Raw genomic sequence first — 16,419 nt, 5'->3', positions numbered from 1 at the left:
TCGTCAGAGGAGTCACGTGCTACGGTGGCTGTGAGGTCCAAAACGTGCTCAAAGGCGGTGACTGTTTTATCTTTGGAATGACCTGAACGCAGCTCGCTCCGGGCCTCAGACACACGTCAGAATCATGACCACGTTCCTGCAATCGATTGTTAAAATGTGCCTTTGAGGCCGGAGAGACGGGGAGGATCAGGACAGGGTCATGTGACTAGCTGCAGACCTCGTCACATGACCACTCCTCATCCACATGGTGCGTTTGCAGCAGTGAGGCAGACTGATGTCAGTTTAGGTGAACCTGCAAATATTCAACTCTGCTAAAACCTGAGCCTTAAACACCACATACACCCGACGTCGCCACCAATCTGATATGGGGGAGGAGCTTATTCATGCCCTTTGAGGGCAGTTGGAGCTTTACTGAGTTGGTTCAGCTTTATGTTGACACAGAGACAGGAAACAAAGGGGCAATCAGGCAACTTGTTGGCGAATGATTGTGGAACGCGTCCTATTTTCAAGTTCCCAACACGTGTGTTTTCACACAGGTGACGCAAAGCGAAACCTGACTTCACATGATAAGAGTGCAGCAGGGTCGACGATGAGAGTAATGCCAGCTGTGACTGCTTCAGCCTCCTCCACCCAACACCACTGAATGTCCATGAAGAAGACCTCAGAAGGTGAAACGCCTCCAGTGCAGGACAAACATCAGGTTTGAGCTCCGAGCATCGCCCCTACTTTATGCTCGCCGCCGACACCATCCATGATTTGGTGTCACTTCAGCTTATCGTGGGTTTTTGCATTGTGGCGCAGCCGTGTCTGCGAGTGTGTCGGTACATACAGGAAAAATCTGTGGACTTCAATCAGACCCAAAGTTTCCTGCAAATAAAAGTAGTTCTAAGGAAGTTTTGGGAAAAATTCCTTAAACTTTGAACAAAGTCCTGATGAAGTATCAGCAGCACCTTCCTGATGGCAACTTCTGACACACTATGACGACCGCAGCGATGAAGACGTCCAGCTTCACGCCTGAGGTGACGTCTTTCCAACGTCCTTAATGAGGTCAAAGTTTCACTTCCTGTCCTGCTCTGAGAGGTTTCCTGAATCCTCCTCGCTTGTGTTGTTCGGCTCTGAGCGACACTCAGGTGCACGCACCTGTCCGGGACTCAGATCCGACACAGTGTGTGCTGGGTCTCGGCTCTCTGTGGTTTCTACCTGGTGCTTCTCTCTGTGAACTCTGAACTTGCTTTTCCTGCCGGCGATGGTTTTCCTCCACGCGCCTGCGCACTCTGACACGCTGAGCTGTAAACTGAGTGAGCATCGCTTCACGGCCACAGATGGTGGAAACGACGGGTGACCTCAGTGATGAAGGTTTATTATGAACATGATGAAGAGCCTCCGTCTGCACTTTGTGTTTACACACAGTTTTAATTTTTCACTTGATCAAACTTTATGCGTCCGATCGCTCTCGGGCAGGTCAGAGAGGTTCAAAGAGCTTCACGGACCACAAAGTTAAAGCAAACCATAATTATACGGATAAATGAAACAGTCTGTGCGCGGAGAGCGAGTCAATAAAATGAGGAGCAATCGAACAATAAATACGCCAGAAATGGAAATGATCCTCAGATTTATATTTAAAGAGCCTCACAAAGCGCCGCCATACAGCAGCAGTGACATCAGCAAACCAAGAGCGTGTCAAAACTTTATCAAAACTCAAAACGCCTCCCAGGACGCCGCACGGTGACACGGACGTGACGCCACGACGAGAAATGTTTCCCTGTGAACCATAAAACAGCAGAAGTGTGCGGATGATTACCTCCATCTTTGTGCCTCACACAGAAACAGCAGGCTGCCTGACACCGCCTCGGTGAGACGGCCATCTTTGATGTGGTTTCAGAGAAGAGGATCACGTTTTCATCGGGGGGAGGGGGGAGGAGCCTGTCTGCAGCATGCTGGAGAATGTGAGAACATTGTAAGGACGCCGCAAGCAGCTCAGCTGAAACACCCGAAGAAAGAAAACGACATCCATCGCGTCAGGAAAACAGCACTCAGGGACGCCACGGGTCACAGGGAATCAAGGAGGCGAGGAAGGATGAAGACAGGAAGGGAAGAAGTGCAAAGGAAATAGGAGGCAGGAGAAGTGAAGCAGAATTATAGAAACACAGCGTGAAGCTGGAAGAGGCTTTCACTCACTCAGCTTCACTCAGTAAAGCTCAAGCTCCGCCTCCTCAGACGCTCTGTTAGTGCAGTAACCTCACAGCAGCCGTGCAATTGGTCACATGATGTCATCCAAAATGCTCCAAGCCCCACAAGCACAAACACGGTGGAGAGGTGCAGTTCAGGTGAAGCTAGCAGCTACAGCCACCTGTTTCACCATCCACCTGTCAGTGAAAGAGGCCACGCCTCTAATAATGCAATAATGTTCAGAACTCAAAAATGCTAAAATGCAGTGTGGAAACGTGAATGTTAAGCAGCTGTGAGGTGAGGATGGACGCTCTGGCCTCGCTCGACGACCTCGTAAATGATGCGCTTCACCTGCCCGGCCTCCAGCTCTCAGCTTCAGATACCTGTGCCTGTCCCCTCATGTCCTTTAGCTCCGCCTCTGTCAGGAGTAACATGCTGCTCCTCCTCCCTGAAGCTTTAACCAGAGCACGAGCTTTCAGCTCCGTCGCTCAGAGATGGAAATTAAAAGCAGGTGAGCTGATAAGAGAACTCTGCTGTTTGGGCTCTATCAGACGTGTCATCTTATCACTGATTCATATCACACTCACACAGACCTCTGACTGCAGATCGTGTGCACACCTGTCACAGAGCAGCAGGTGTTCCTCCAAGGGAGCTCAGAGTGGACCAGCTGTCACAGCTGAGGGTCAGCAGCTCACACAGGCTGTAAACGAACCACTGACTCCGCCTCCTCACCGACGTTTACCTTCGTCTGCTTGGAGCGGACAGAAGCTGCTCTCTCTGCCTGTTTCTAACCATTTGTCACCTCTTTGTAACGAAGCAAACACACCTGTGTGTCCAGCTCGCACCTGCGGAGGTCTCTGACCCCGAGACCGTGGTCATCAGGGAGGAGCTCATGTATGTCAGGGTCTCTTTCACATGCGAGGGTAACACAGAGCAGGGCGCCGACAGACGGCAGGAACCCTCACCTGTGCACGAGCTGCAGGTAGTGACTGCAGGGATGAAGATACTGAAGATGAGCTCGTGCTCATGATCAGAGGAGCTGGACACGTGGGGGTGTCTCCGCTGTCACAGCTTTGTCTGAACTGTAGAAGAAGACGTGCGTGCAGACTGTCGTGCAGGTAAACGCCGCGGGCTCATGAAACCTGCGTCAGGTGGTGGTGCAGGGCCTCGTGTTCCTTCAGACTGTGGCGTAGTTTCTTGCTGACGTGGCGCAGGAAGCGAGCAGCCCAATCCTGGTCTGAATATTCTCCCCGCTGTTCCCCTAACTCTCACCCCCACCCCCACTCCGCCTGCTGTGACTTCTCCCCGTTAATGGCGTCGCTCAGACTGTGACAGCAGGGCCATAACACATAAAGACAGTGGGCTGAACTCAGTGAAAGCCACTCTGGGAAGCCCATTACAGCACAGCCGTGCCTCTTTATGCATTCTTCCCGGGCCCATATCGGCCCTCTATTGGGTTCACGGGGCCACGGCTTCGGACACAGGGGCAATATACACACTGCATAAAACATTAATGGCGTGGCTCGGCCGGCTGCCGCTCTCTGCTGCAGGCGAGGGTCGAGAACACGGCGGATAATAAAACACAATCCTTCACCGGCTCATAAAAAGTGTCGAGAGTTTGCTTCAGAGTGAGGCGAACTTCCCGAGTCTCTTTATCGCCGCTGACACGAGCGAGCGGCATGACTGTGAAATACAGCCGTCACCAGGACGGTACCTACCACACAGCTCTAAAGGGTTAAAGGTCAGAGGTCAGCAGCAGTGGAGCTGGATGAACCTCTGCTCGTTCAGGAGTCTCTGAACAGGCTGTTTAACAGTGACTTCAGTAAATATCATGCAGCATTAAAAGAAGTGCTGTTACTGATGTTTATTTTATTATCGGTTTATTACAGCCGCCGTTAGTGAAGTCTCAGCATGTTACAGCATGTTAAGTCTCTGTTGTTTCTGTGGTGATGACAGCTTTAATCATGTGATCTTTAACCCTGAAATTATTTCAGGTGGTTTCAGATGATTCTGTGCAGGTATGAGATGATACATGTTATGTTATGGCTCACATGTTTAATGATGTCGTGAGCTTCACTGTTCACCTGAAGCACACCTGAACTCTGACACCTGTGATTTCATCCAACAGCTTCTCTTTTGGAGCTGCAGACCAAAAATTTAATTCAGTTTTATTTACACAGCGCCAAATCACAACAACAGTCGCCTCAAGATGCTTTATATTGTAAGGTAGACCCTACAATAATAGATACAGAGAAAAACTATATATAAAAATAATATTTAATTATTATTAATTAATAATAATTACATTTTTCAATTCAATTTTATTTATATAGCACTAAATCTCAACAACATTTGCCTTAATGCTCAGCAGCATGCTCAGTGCTTTATATTGTAAGGTAGACCCAACAATGATACAAGAAAACAAAAAGCCCAACAATCATATGACCCCCTGTGAGCAAGCACTTTGGCGACAGCGCGAAGGAAAAACTCCCTTTTAACAGGAAGAAACCTCCGGCAGAACCAGGCTCAGGGAGGGGCGGGGCCATCTGCTGTGATTGGTTGGGGTGAGAGAAGGAAGACAGGATAAAGACATGCTGTGGAAGAGAGACAGAGATTAATAACAGATATGATTCGATGCAGAGAGGTCTATTAACACATAGTGAGTGAAGAAGAAACACCCAGTGCATCATGGGAATCCCCGGCAGCCTACGTCTATTGCAGCATAACTAAAGGAGGATTCAGGGTCACCTGGTCCAGCCCTAACTATATGCTTTAGCAAAAAGGAAAGTTTGAAGCCTAATCTTGAAAGTAGAGATAGTGTCTGTCTCCTGAATCCAAACTGGAAGCTGGTTCCACAGAAGAGGGGCCTGAAAACTGAAGGCTCTGCCTCCCATTCTACTTTTAAATACTCTAGGAACAACAAGTAGGCCTGCAGTGTGAGAGCGAAGTGCTCTAATAGGGTGATATGGTACTACAAGGTTATTAAGATAAGATGGGGCCTGATTATTTAAGACCTTGTATGTGAGGAGCAGGATTTTGAATTCTGGATTTAACAGGAAGCCAATGAAGGGAAGCCAAAACAGGAGAAATATGCTCTCTCTTTCTAGTCCCTGTCAGTACTCTTGCTGCAGCATTTTGGATTAACTGAAGGCTTTTCAGGGAGTTTTTAGGACATCCTGATAATAAAGAATTACAGTAGTCCAGCCTGGAAGTAATAAATGCATGAACTAGTTTTTCAGCATCACTCTGAGACAGGATATTTCTAATTTTAGAGATGTTGCACAAATGGAAGAAAGCAGTCTTACATATTTGTTTAATATGTGCATTGAAGGACATGTCCTGGTCAAAAATGACTCCAAGGTTCCTCACAGCGTTACTGGAAAAACATACCTCTGAGATGAAACCATTAACTAACCCTGTTCTCCCCCCTGTCTCCCACCAGCTGTACATCCAGACCACCACGCTGACCATCTCCATGAACCTCAGCGCGTCCGTGGCCCTCGGCATGCTCTACATGCCCAAAGTCTACGTCATCATCTTCCACCCGGAGCTCAACGTGCAGAAGAGGAAACGATCCTTCAAGGCCGTCGTCACGGCCGCCACCATGTCGTCCCGGCTGTCGCACAAGGCCAGCGACCGGCCCAACGGAGAGGCCAAGACGGAGCTGTGCGAGAACGTTGACCCCAGCAGTAAGTACCTGACACCGCACGCAGGTGGTGCTGAGCACCACCTTAGTTAGATGAGCTCATCCAAACACCTCGAGTTTCTCTCACAGAAAAGAAAGCCCCTCCTGTGAGTTTAACACGGCCGTTTTATCAGATTCATTTTTCTGTACTTTAAATGATCTGGAATAAATCCAAAACTCAGGTGTTTCGTTCAGATCATAAATAAAATTCTGCGGCTAAAACATTTCTTTGAAAAATGAGCATAAAACCGAAGCTGTGACAGAGGCGCGCTTGTTCCCTGCCGTTCCCTGAGGTGAAAGGTTGACCCCGAACATGATGTTTAAATCTGCCTGTGACGAGTCTGTGGAGCCAGGATGTGTTTCAGTCCGACACGTGCTCACAGTTTTTGTGCTTCAGGCTGAATGAATGGGTGATGACTCAGAAAATAAAGTCTGATGCACGTGATCATCAGCTTCCTGCTGCTTAATGCTAAGCTATGTTTAGCAGGAAGCAGCAGGAAGGAGAGGAGGGTTTTATTAAATGTTGAACTGTTCCTTTAAAAATGCATGAGTGCATGTACTAATCATGTCTCTGAATACAAACCGGCTCTTATTGTTGCAGCCCTGTCTCCAAGAACTAACGTTTATACGCTGAACATCAGTGTGGGTCTAAATCTGCGTGATGATTGGCTTGTTAGGATAAACGGCCTCGTGGTCCTCGTTAGCGTCTCTCTAAACTTCTGAAACACATGAAAACTCATTTTCAGGGTCTGTGGGGCGGATTAGCAGCTAATCTCTGAGAGTCTGTGTTTGAATGAGCTCCAGTTAAAAACAGAATCATGTGACTGAGAAATCTGAGACATTTAATGTAAAGGCCGAAGAGGACGACTCAGCTGATTCTTCTTTCATTAACCAAACATCAGCCCTTAAACACGGCCACAGCTTTGATTAATGAGCTAAATGTCTGTAAGAATCCATCTGAAATAAAAGCACACGCAGTACGGCTCACGCTGAGGGCTGCCCCTCAGCAGGCTTCCTAATGCTGGCTAATCAGAAGAAAGTGGGCCTTAAAGAGACAGAGGATGAACTGGTGAGCTGCACCAAAGCTGCTCCAGCAGAGTGTGAGATAAGAGGAGGATATATTTAACCTTCACCTTCGTCAGGTAAAATCGCTCCCAGGACGACCAATGAGTCCGGAGCTCTGTGAGCCCCGCAGCCACCCCGACCACCTCGCCGCAAGGCCTAGGCGTCTTTTCTGGGAGACAGGGCTGCTTCTCACTAACTCTGGGCCACATGTAACTTCCTTTACTTCCACAGAGACGCTGAAACAACCAGTTTATCAGTCATTGGTTTATCAAAGTGACAAATCGTTTTCAAACAGTAAAATCATCAGTATGTAAACGATGAGTTCGCGCTCAGACGTATCGATGATGGACTGTCGCTCTGATGGTCTCAAATTCATCTCAGAACAAATCAGCTGAACATATAAAACCGAGAAACGTCTCCGTGACATCATCAGTGACATCATCATTCACACTGATGATGTTTGATGGAGTGAACCAGGGCTGCAGCCGGTTGGTTAACGGGGACCTGTTCTGCTCTTTCCTCCGACGTTGACGTCGAGTTCATGGAGAAGAAATCCATCTGAGCCAGAAACAACGTTTACAACATTTTTTCTGCTTTGGTGGCGAGCTGATGTCACCTCGTCACGGGTTTCATCACCTGCAGACGCAGCCTAACGAAGGACAGGAAGTTCCAATGCAGTGAGTGCTGCCCCTCTGCAGGCTTCCTGAAGTTTCTAAAGATGGAGCACCGTCTTCTGTTTTTAGGGAGCACAGGAAGGTCCCTGTGGGTGGAGCCAAACACCATCACATGACAGGAAGAGGAGGCTGACAGCAGACCAAACTGAGCTCGAGGTCATTAATGCTTCAGTGTGAGCTCATAGGCTGCAGCTACACAAGTCCTGACAGGAAGTCAGCCATTCTGGAGACACCCGAATGTCCTCAGTGAAGCTCCTGAACTCGATCACAGCTGCTCTGAGTGACGCTAACGGAAAGCGAGGTGGGAATGAGCAGAGCGCGTCCCCTTTAACGAGCAGGTGCAGGACGAGGATCCGCTCCTGACGCTCGGCGGCGAGGACAGTGCTGGGAGAAGCCGCAGAAATGGCAGAGTCACCGGAGAGCTTCGGCTCGCACCTTCTCAGAAATACAAAGTGCACAAATTGAAATTACATGGCTGTGTGATCAAATTACCAGCTCACAGTGGGGTTCCCTCTGGGACCACTCACCAAATCCTGTTTTTCTCCCCCTCACAGGCTAATTTCATAATTTATCAGAGGTAAGAGCAAATTAATCTTCTGCTTCTGCTTTGCTGTCCCGACCTTGATCCATTTTCTCCTGGAGGCCTGAGGAGGAGGAGAGACACACGAGTGGGGAGGGGATGTAAAAGTGAGGTCCTCGGCTCTTTATCGCCCTCTTTCAACCGACTTTAACTTTTACACGAGGAGGTTGTAGCGTGGCGCTCTGAGCGGCAGATTTACGGCCGTCCTCCGGCGCTTTAACTGCACGTCCAACCACCGTTGACCTCCGGGGTTCCTGCGCCGCTCCTGAACCCATCAAGATGTAAAGTGTGCAGCTGTTACACCTGCTGTGAAACGTCCGCCGACGCAGCAGGCCTTCATCCAGCTGTGGGCTCTGCACGTGCTCAGAGCTGCTGTGGAGCTGCTGGGACAGGCGAGATTAACCTAATGTGTTTCAGTCATGGCCAATCCAGAGCTCCCAGACACCCCGTGAGGCCACCGTGTCCGCCACCTCACCCGGGACCCTCACAGAGCCCCCGCCCCACCGATCGGGCAGATCGAGGAGCCTAAGTTTGGGTCACTTCCATGGGAAGAAACTCCTGATGTGCAGTATCTGCCTGTTGAACCGCTGAAGCCCCTCCTGGGACCCCTGACGCAGAGACGGCTCTGCCTCAGTGAGCTAATTTAATACGCTGTGTCACCAGGGGAAAGCGTGCATGTAGCTCCTCCCACACCGCAGACGTCAGGATTTCAAACGTATGCTTGATTTGTGGTGCTGCATTAAATCAGAAATGTGAACACAAATGGCCGCCAAGTCCCAGAATCAGCAGCCGTGGTGGTACCGTGGTCCACGCACGCGTATCGGTTAGAACAAGAGGCTGTAACTGCAGCTCGCACGCCGCCTGTGCAGGCGTGGCTTTCTGTTGTTAACGTGGTCCGTAGCGTGCTGAGCTCTCCGCTCTTCATGATGGCAGATGTGAAGCCCACGAGTACAAATGCAAACATCAGCTTTCAGAGTCCGGAGTGCCTCAGTGGCCGTGACGGCGGTCGTCTGCAGGCCGGGAGTCTATCAATAAGAATCACTTCTGTCATCGTCCTGCAGACATCGCAGAGGAGACGCCAGAGTCTGAGAAACAGTGACGGTAAAAACGGGTCCTGGTTTGATTGATTAATCTGGATCAGCACAGAGACGCTTCAGCCGCTCTCAGTAAAACTCAGGAGGCTCCTCGGGGGAGGAGTCAGTGGTGGTCTGAGGACGAGTGTCCCGCAGTCGCCATCTTTTCCATGACTTCTGTTCAGGACGTTGATGTTTGCTCTGACTCCTTGCTGTGGTTCCTCCAGAGCTCGGTGTTGCTGCAGGAACACGCGTCCTCACAGGGGTGTCAATGTGCGGCTCGCTTGGGCGTGGCGCTGCGGCTGTAACCATAAATAATGGTGCCCCCACGGAAAAGCCTCTGTGGCACAGCTCGAGGCCCTAATTACAGCACATCAGTCACTGTAGTTAGTTATGGCACAGCGGGGGGGGCGGAGCCATCTATCGGCCGGCCCAGGCTCGCCGCTCCGTCTCTCCTCTCATTCGGCCTCGAGCGTCTCAGCGCTCCCCTCCTCCTTCACTTTATAAATCCTCTCTCCTTTCTCTTCTCTCCTCCTCCTCACCTCACCCCCCCCCCCCCCCCCCAGCTTCACCCCTCCTCCGTCTCCATCCTCCCCGCTCCTACAGCTGATTCCACCACAAAGACTCCTTTCTCGCTCTCTCTCCATCCTGCCGTACGAGGCCTCGCCGCCTCTCTGCACTGCCCGATTCCTTCCACAACAAAGGCGCTCAGAGTCTGACCCTCCTCTGTCCACGCCGCCCGCAGAGGCCGAGACGAACTCTTATTTTTGGAGCGATTTGACTTTCCAACACTTCTGCGGTTTGTGAGTCAGCAGCTGTGAGAACAGTCCAGTGCAGCAGCACTCTGAGGCCAGAGATGGCCGACTGATCCGTGACAGGACCATCTCTGAGCAGGTCGTGACGGTAATCAGATCCTCGTTAGTGAGCCTCATGTGACCACGCCCCTAAACAGCCTGTAGGAAAACCAGCAGTAGTATCTTGTGTTTCCAGCAGGGGGAGCAGCCACAGGTGAAGCGCATCAATTATTCCTGTTAATATTCTGTCATAACGCTGAGCCTGTGTGTAAAAGTGTGATACAGGTTTATATACACCTGTGTGTGAAAGATCATACAGACTGACGTTTTCTCTCCTTTGTAACGATGAGGCTGAGAGCGTCACTGACCCCGGACCAGCTCCCTGACCGATGCTCGGACCCTCGCCTGAGTAACCTCACTCACTCTGCACGAAGCAGAAATAAATGTGTTTCCCAGACGTCGGATTTTTGGGGTCTGTGAGTTTTCTGAGATGCATTCAGCTCCGTTAAAGGAGACTAATTATCATTTAATCTGGATTCATTAGACTGATTGTTTTTTATTATTTTGTTCGGTCATGACGATGACGATGATGATGATGATGATGATGATTGTTCCACAAAAACAACAGTCTGACTGCAGACGGGGGGGGGGCACTGGGTTAATTTATTCTGTTATCGAAGCATACGGAGCATAGAAGCAAAATCAGGCGCCTCAGATCATCAGGCTCCACCCACCGCTGTCAGACGAGCTGGAGATGTTGCTCCTGAATGTGAATGAGACACAAAGTCAGAGCGGCTGCTGACACGCCGAGGCAGAATATGCAAACGCAGCCGTTTTCTCTTCTATCTGCCACATGATTGATGGCGGGTCCTGGCTCCCAGCTATTCGTCACCGGATGAATGCTGAGGGTCAAGAGCCGGGGGGGGGGCAGCAGGGAGATATGGAGGTGGTGGAGCTGCACAGCTCACCTCCAACACGTCACGCTAAGCTTCCTGCGCTAACGTCATTCAGGAGCCGCGTGCTAACTCTGCAGAGCTTCAACACCGACGCAGATCAGGTCTGCAGGAGCTCGGCTGGACCCGCACACCCACAGCAACGCATCACACTTACTCAGAGATAAATCCACGGCAGGAAACAGATGTTACAGCTTTGTGCTACAAACGAACAACGTAGCGTGTGCTTTAGCGAAGAGAGCGCGGCGAGCTGATCGAGTGTTACAGGCGAGAACTCTGACATTTTAGAGACTGATCCTTGAGTTTATTTCAGGTGCTAAACACAGGGAGCAGAATATTTAAATGAACTCTAACAACAATGTTTGCATCACACACATACAGCCAACGATATAACAACATGTTTCCAGTCCTCCATCAGAGGCTGAAGCTCGTATGACTGCCACCGCGGGCCGACACCTGAACACACGTATGAGTCACGACTCAGCGAGCAGTTAGTAAAACACCTGCAGCTGGATATCTTCTCTAGGTTTGTGACCTTGAATCGTGGGCGCGTCATGTTGAAATGACGGCGCTGTTGTAGGGGTGTGATCCATGAAATCCATGGCATGGAGACACGAGGCAGGCTGTTCCTCTGAGTGTCAGTTCTTCTGCAGTATAAGTACAAAAACACACAAAAGTACACAGAAACCTTTAAAACATGAATTAGTCCGTCGGGCCTGTAAATAATATTATTATTATTTACAGGCCCGACGGACTTCTTTAGTCATTTTGGCTTTAAATTTAAAACCGTTTGAATTTTGGGGTCATTTGAAGATTTGCTTGTAAGATGGTAAATAAAGGGTTAAAAGTGCTTTTCCAAGACGTGAAGACACTACTGAGCATGTGCAGATACTTTGAAATGATCCCTCATAGATTCAGTCTTTTCATCAGCTGCCATCTTTCCATCTTCAGCTCTTTAGCGCCACCTGTGGGTCAAAGTTAGACCCACCGCGGCGGCTGATCAGGGCTCAGTTGACCCTCAGATAAGCCCACACTCCTTTTGTTTCTCCTGCAGATGCTTTTGAGTTATGACCTCTCACCTCCAAACCTCCTGAGTTAGGACCGTCCTGTCCTCCCTGCTGAGAGTTCATAATTCAAGCCTTACTTACCTAAACGTCTGTCATCCCCTCATCCCTCCTCCATCATTAACATCTCTGCTCTTTAAGCGGCCGTGAGGACCTTAGCTGACCTCTGTTTGTGTCTCCTGCCGTCCCCAGGTCCAGCAGCTAAGAAGAAGTACGTGAGCTACAACAACCTCGTGATCTAACGGCGCTCCTCCGTCACTGCAGAGCGAGATGTCTGATCTCCTGCAAGAAGGACGAGCAACGGGAGAAAAGCGGCGACGTGCAGGACTTTTTCTTTCTCTTCTTTTGGTCTCATGTGCTTCACTGCCCATCGGAGACGTTCAGGTGCAAAGCGGAGCGTGGTGGGACGACCTCTGAACTCTGACCCCTCCGGGTCGAGAAAAGCTCCAGAAATAAAAATCTATTTGTTTTGTCGTTGAAGCGATGCCAGTGGTTGTGAGGTAGAATGCGGCGGATGCATTGGCGGACGCTGCGGCGACGACTGGGCGGCGACGACGGGCTCCACGCCGCCGGTGATGTCAAACGAAGCGCGAGCCCGCCCCCTCGTGTCTCTTTATGTACTTCCAAACTGCAAGTTCTCACCTTCCTGTCCGCGTGTGTAGTTCTTTATGGCTTATATGTCGGCCTCTTTCTGTTGGTTTGATTTCTGTTGGTTTGTAAGACGGCTGCGGTTGCCATGCTGACGACAGATCTACTTTGCTTCTCGCTTCTCGGTTTGGTTTTATTGAAGCCATATTCTTCTTCGCTCGGAGATTTGGAGGGCTTCGCTCGCGCTGCCACCTGGACTCAGATTTTTATCCTGCAAATGTGAGAAAAAAAAGTTTTAAAGCCTCTGAAAACTTCAACAAACCGTGTTTATGAACCTGCGACTCGCTCGGCTCATTTAGTCCTGACTACACATCCCAGAATCCACTGGGCTGCATGCAGGAAACAGAGCTGCAGGGTTGAAGGCAGCAGAGAATTTTACAGTGCCCGCTCTGGGAGTGTCTGCTGGCCGCAGTTAGCCACTGTTTCCAAATCCACGTTAGCCTCGGAGCGATGCATGCACCGTTCTGACCCCAGTCCTCTTACTCCACCCACACCCCTGCGGGTGGAGTACGAGGACTTATTTTATTCTTTCTCATTCCAATCAACACTTGGACCTGGCCTGTTCCGTCTATCAGGGACCAAATATGGTTTTATTATTATTGCTTACGTCCGTGTTGTTGGCCTCTGCAGCCCCGCCCTCAGCCTCTTTTACCAGCTACTACAACGTTTGCCCATCACAGTTTATTAATTAAAAAATCTTCATGGTGGGAAATCAGAGTTTAAACAATGGATGAAATCCAAACACAGAGTGTAAACAGTAAAACAGAGTAAAAGAGATTCTGTGTGTTTAACGAATGAAACAGTTGAAGCCTTTTGGAGAGTCGTGCTCCATTTTTATTTGCTTACACGTCGACGATCTGATGCTCTGAAAGCAGAAGTAAAACTTCAGTCGTTAAAACGAAGAAAAAAAACGCCGAGACCTCCTTTACCCTCTGCTTCCTGTTTGGACCTCAGTCACGGCGGCCTGTAGACGGTTACTCGCTCGTCTGCAGACTAACCACCGAGCAGATTAACGAGGTTTATTCCAGGTGAGAATCAGCTGAATGAACCCAAACTGTCAGTGTTCTGGAGAAACGGCGTTTTCAGAGGCTTTAACAAAGACAGCAGCAGGTCTGAGGGAAATCTGACCGTTCAGCTGGCCGTGACGCGGAGCCAAAACAGTTTTTAAGTGTTTTTAAAGCCGTTTGTGGTCACATGATGAAACATTCCCTCCCCAACATGCGTGTTCTTCTCCACACACTGTTTGTAGGTGTTTGTTTGCGGCGGTGGGGGTGAGGGGGCGGACCCTTACCCCGAGGGAGCCTCCTTCGGTCCAGGCTGAATCTCTGCTGATTTCATGGACTAAAAAAAACAACTAAAGGTGTCGATGTCGAGGTTGTCAATGCATGCCTGATATGTTTGATGTTGAACCAGAAAAAAAAGTTCTCTGCCACAGTCGATCCCACCTGTCTGCTCCGAATCGTCCGTTCTTCGGTTCCTCGGAAACGTTCTCGCTCGGCAGAATGCGGCTTTGATCGGTTTCTTATTCCCTGCGGGAGAAACACACGGAGAATATATATTTAAAAAAGAAAAACACTTGTTTTAAAAAATGGAAGCATGTATGTTTTCTACTGTTTGTACTTGGTATATTCATGTTGCCCTTGCTGCTTATGTGCCAATGTTGTGGGAGAGATTTACATTTGGCCACTCATGCAACTATTCTGTGGTGTCGTCCAAGAATGTATCAACATGAAATAAAACATTTGGTTATTTTTTTTAGAAACGCCGTCTGTGTATCCATGACGACCCTGAAACGCTCTCGTGTGACCCTTTGCAGACCTTGTGTGACTGACTTCACAGCAGCTTTGCATGATTCACTGTTCACAATAATCCTTCTTTATCCTACAGCCCATCACTTCCTGCCCAGTCTAAAAAAAAGGGCCCTTCCCCTTCCTTAAATCCAGCTTTCTTCTGATTGGCTGCCTCTTAAGACGCTACTTAAGATGACCATATAAGGATGTTTCTTCTCTATGACGTCACGCAGATCTTGTTGAAGTGCATCATCTCTGAGCTCGCAGCCTGTCGACGACTTCACGCCGATCTGCAGATGTGCGCGGCTGGAAAACGAATCGCAAGCAAGAGGAAGTCCTGCTCAGCTCGCTTGAGTGGCTACACGATCCACGCCGTCCTGCTGTTCACCAGCACAGAGAAGCTGCTCCCTGAGTGACGGCCGAGAGCAACGAAAGGCGGGATGTCGGCCTGTGAGCTGCAGCGTCACTGCACGCGTCTACACATGCACATATATGTGCACACGTGCAGTAAAGCAAACAGAATGGAGCTCTGTGTCTGCAGACGGTGAGCGCACAGCACGGATGAGCTGCGCTCGCCTGGCCTCTCGATGTCTTTATCTCCAACATGGAGATAAGCTGCTGGGTGAAGAAAAAGCAGAGGACGAGGAGGTCGGCAATACGACCGCATCTGCCCGGCCATCAGCCAAACGTGGAGGTCAAGACAATCGGCGATGGAAGCGCTGCGAGAACATCTGCCCGTGGTCAAACAGGTCACGGTGTCACTGCAAGCTCGCCAACACTCAGAATCGAGTCAGAACACCAGAGTTCAATGATTTACATGTCGAGGAAATCCATGAAAGACGCTTCCTCTTATTTGTCTGGCGCCGTGTGGAAATCGCAAACACTGCAGCTGAACAAGACCTCAAACACAGCGTTTACACACCGAACACACTCAGAGCACATCCAGGTTATTTATGGAGTTCTCCTGTCATGAGATTATATCCACTGTCTTTGTCACCCGTGTGGACGTGTGACACCTGTAACACCTGAACACTTTCAAGTGTTCGCTTAAACCCGCAAATCCAGTGAGCCTCTCAGAGAGCCTGCGCTCCATCTTTTACATGTCCAGATGGAAAAAGGCCGGAATACTGATCCAGTTTTTAAAGAGAGGAAGAGGAAAATCTGAGAGGAACTTGAAAGCCGTGTGAAACAAACTTCTCCCCGTGTGTGTCTGTGCAGTTAGCTCCTCCTCCTGAAGCCCTGCCAGTAACGATAGAGCAGGACTGTGGCCGCCTCCCCCCGCCTGTCCGCCTCAGCCTGTCTGAGCTGCAGATAAGAGCGGCTGTGGGGAGGACTCGGCTTCGTGTGGATTCACATAACTAACCTTTGGTGTCCAATTAGATTAGCCGCCGCCAAACCAATTAGTGTTTCTGTGAGGAAGGAGGAGATGCCAGCAGTCGTATTAGGACTGATATCCTCGCAGCAGGAAAACATGCTGACGAAGCTCTTCAGCAGCCACTGCAGTGGAAAATGCAGCTTGTTTGCAATAAGAGAAAAAGTTCTGGAGTTGGAACAAAAAGCGTCCGGCTTTAACGAGTCAGAGGAGCCTGACAGTGATGCCGGGTTCATTTCCTGTCCCGAGGAGACAAACGCAGCTCAACCATTAATGAAGCCCGCCGTTTATCGCTCTTCCAGCCCGGAGCGCTGCGAACACCACGAAGCATCGTTTAAAGCAATCAGAGCGGCTTCGCTGTCATGCTCCGGAGCGCTGAGCTCTTTGGGGCGTTTGGGGGGAGGAAACAGGAAGTAAGCGTTGCCACGGTTCAGTAAACTAGTCCCCGGGCTACAGCTTGAATCCTGCGTCATTCAGCTTTTATTTTAAGGTTTTACCTGCTGCCGGTGCCACACCTGAGCACAACTCGTCCCAGGTGGAAGAACAAAGCAC

General features: G+C 49.8%; 1 protein-coding gene across 1 annotated transcript in view; it reads left to right on the top strand.

The window, feature by feature from the left end:
- The window catches only part of grm7 (glutamate metabotropic receptor 7), a 165,660-nt gene extending 151,193 nt beyond the window's left edge, over nt 1–14,467 (top strand). Inside the window, 2 exon segments of the mRNA XM_005462578.4 lie at nt 5,612–5,858; nt 12,250–14,467. Of these exon segments, the coding sequence (XP_005462635.2) occupies nt 5,612–5,858; nt 12,250–12,299 (297 nt within the window). The 3' untranslated portion in view covers nt 12,300–14,467.
- Nucleotides 14,468–16,419: the final 1,952 nt, after the last annotated feature.

Source organism: Oreochromis niloticus, linkage group LG5 (assembly GCF_001858045.2).
Source record: "Oreochromis niloticus isolate F11D_XX linkage group LG5, O_niloticus_UMD_NMBU, whole genome shotgun sequence".
Taxonomy (NCBI): Eukaryota; Metazoa; Chordata; class Actinopteri; order Cichliformes; family Cichlidae; genus Oreochromis; species Oreochromis niloticus.
The sequence above is the reverse complement of the archived record's forward strand: the minus strand, read 5'-3'. Positions and strand labels throughout refer to the sequence as shown.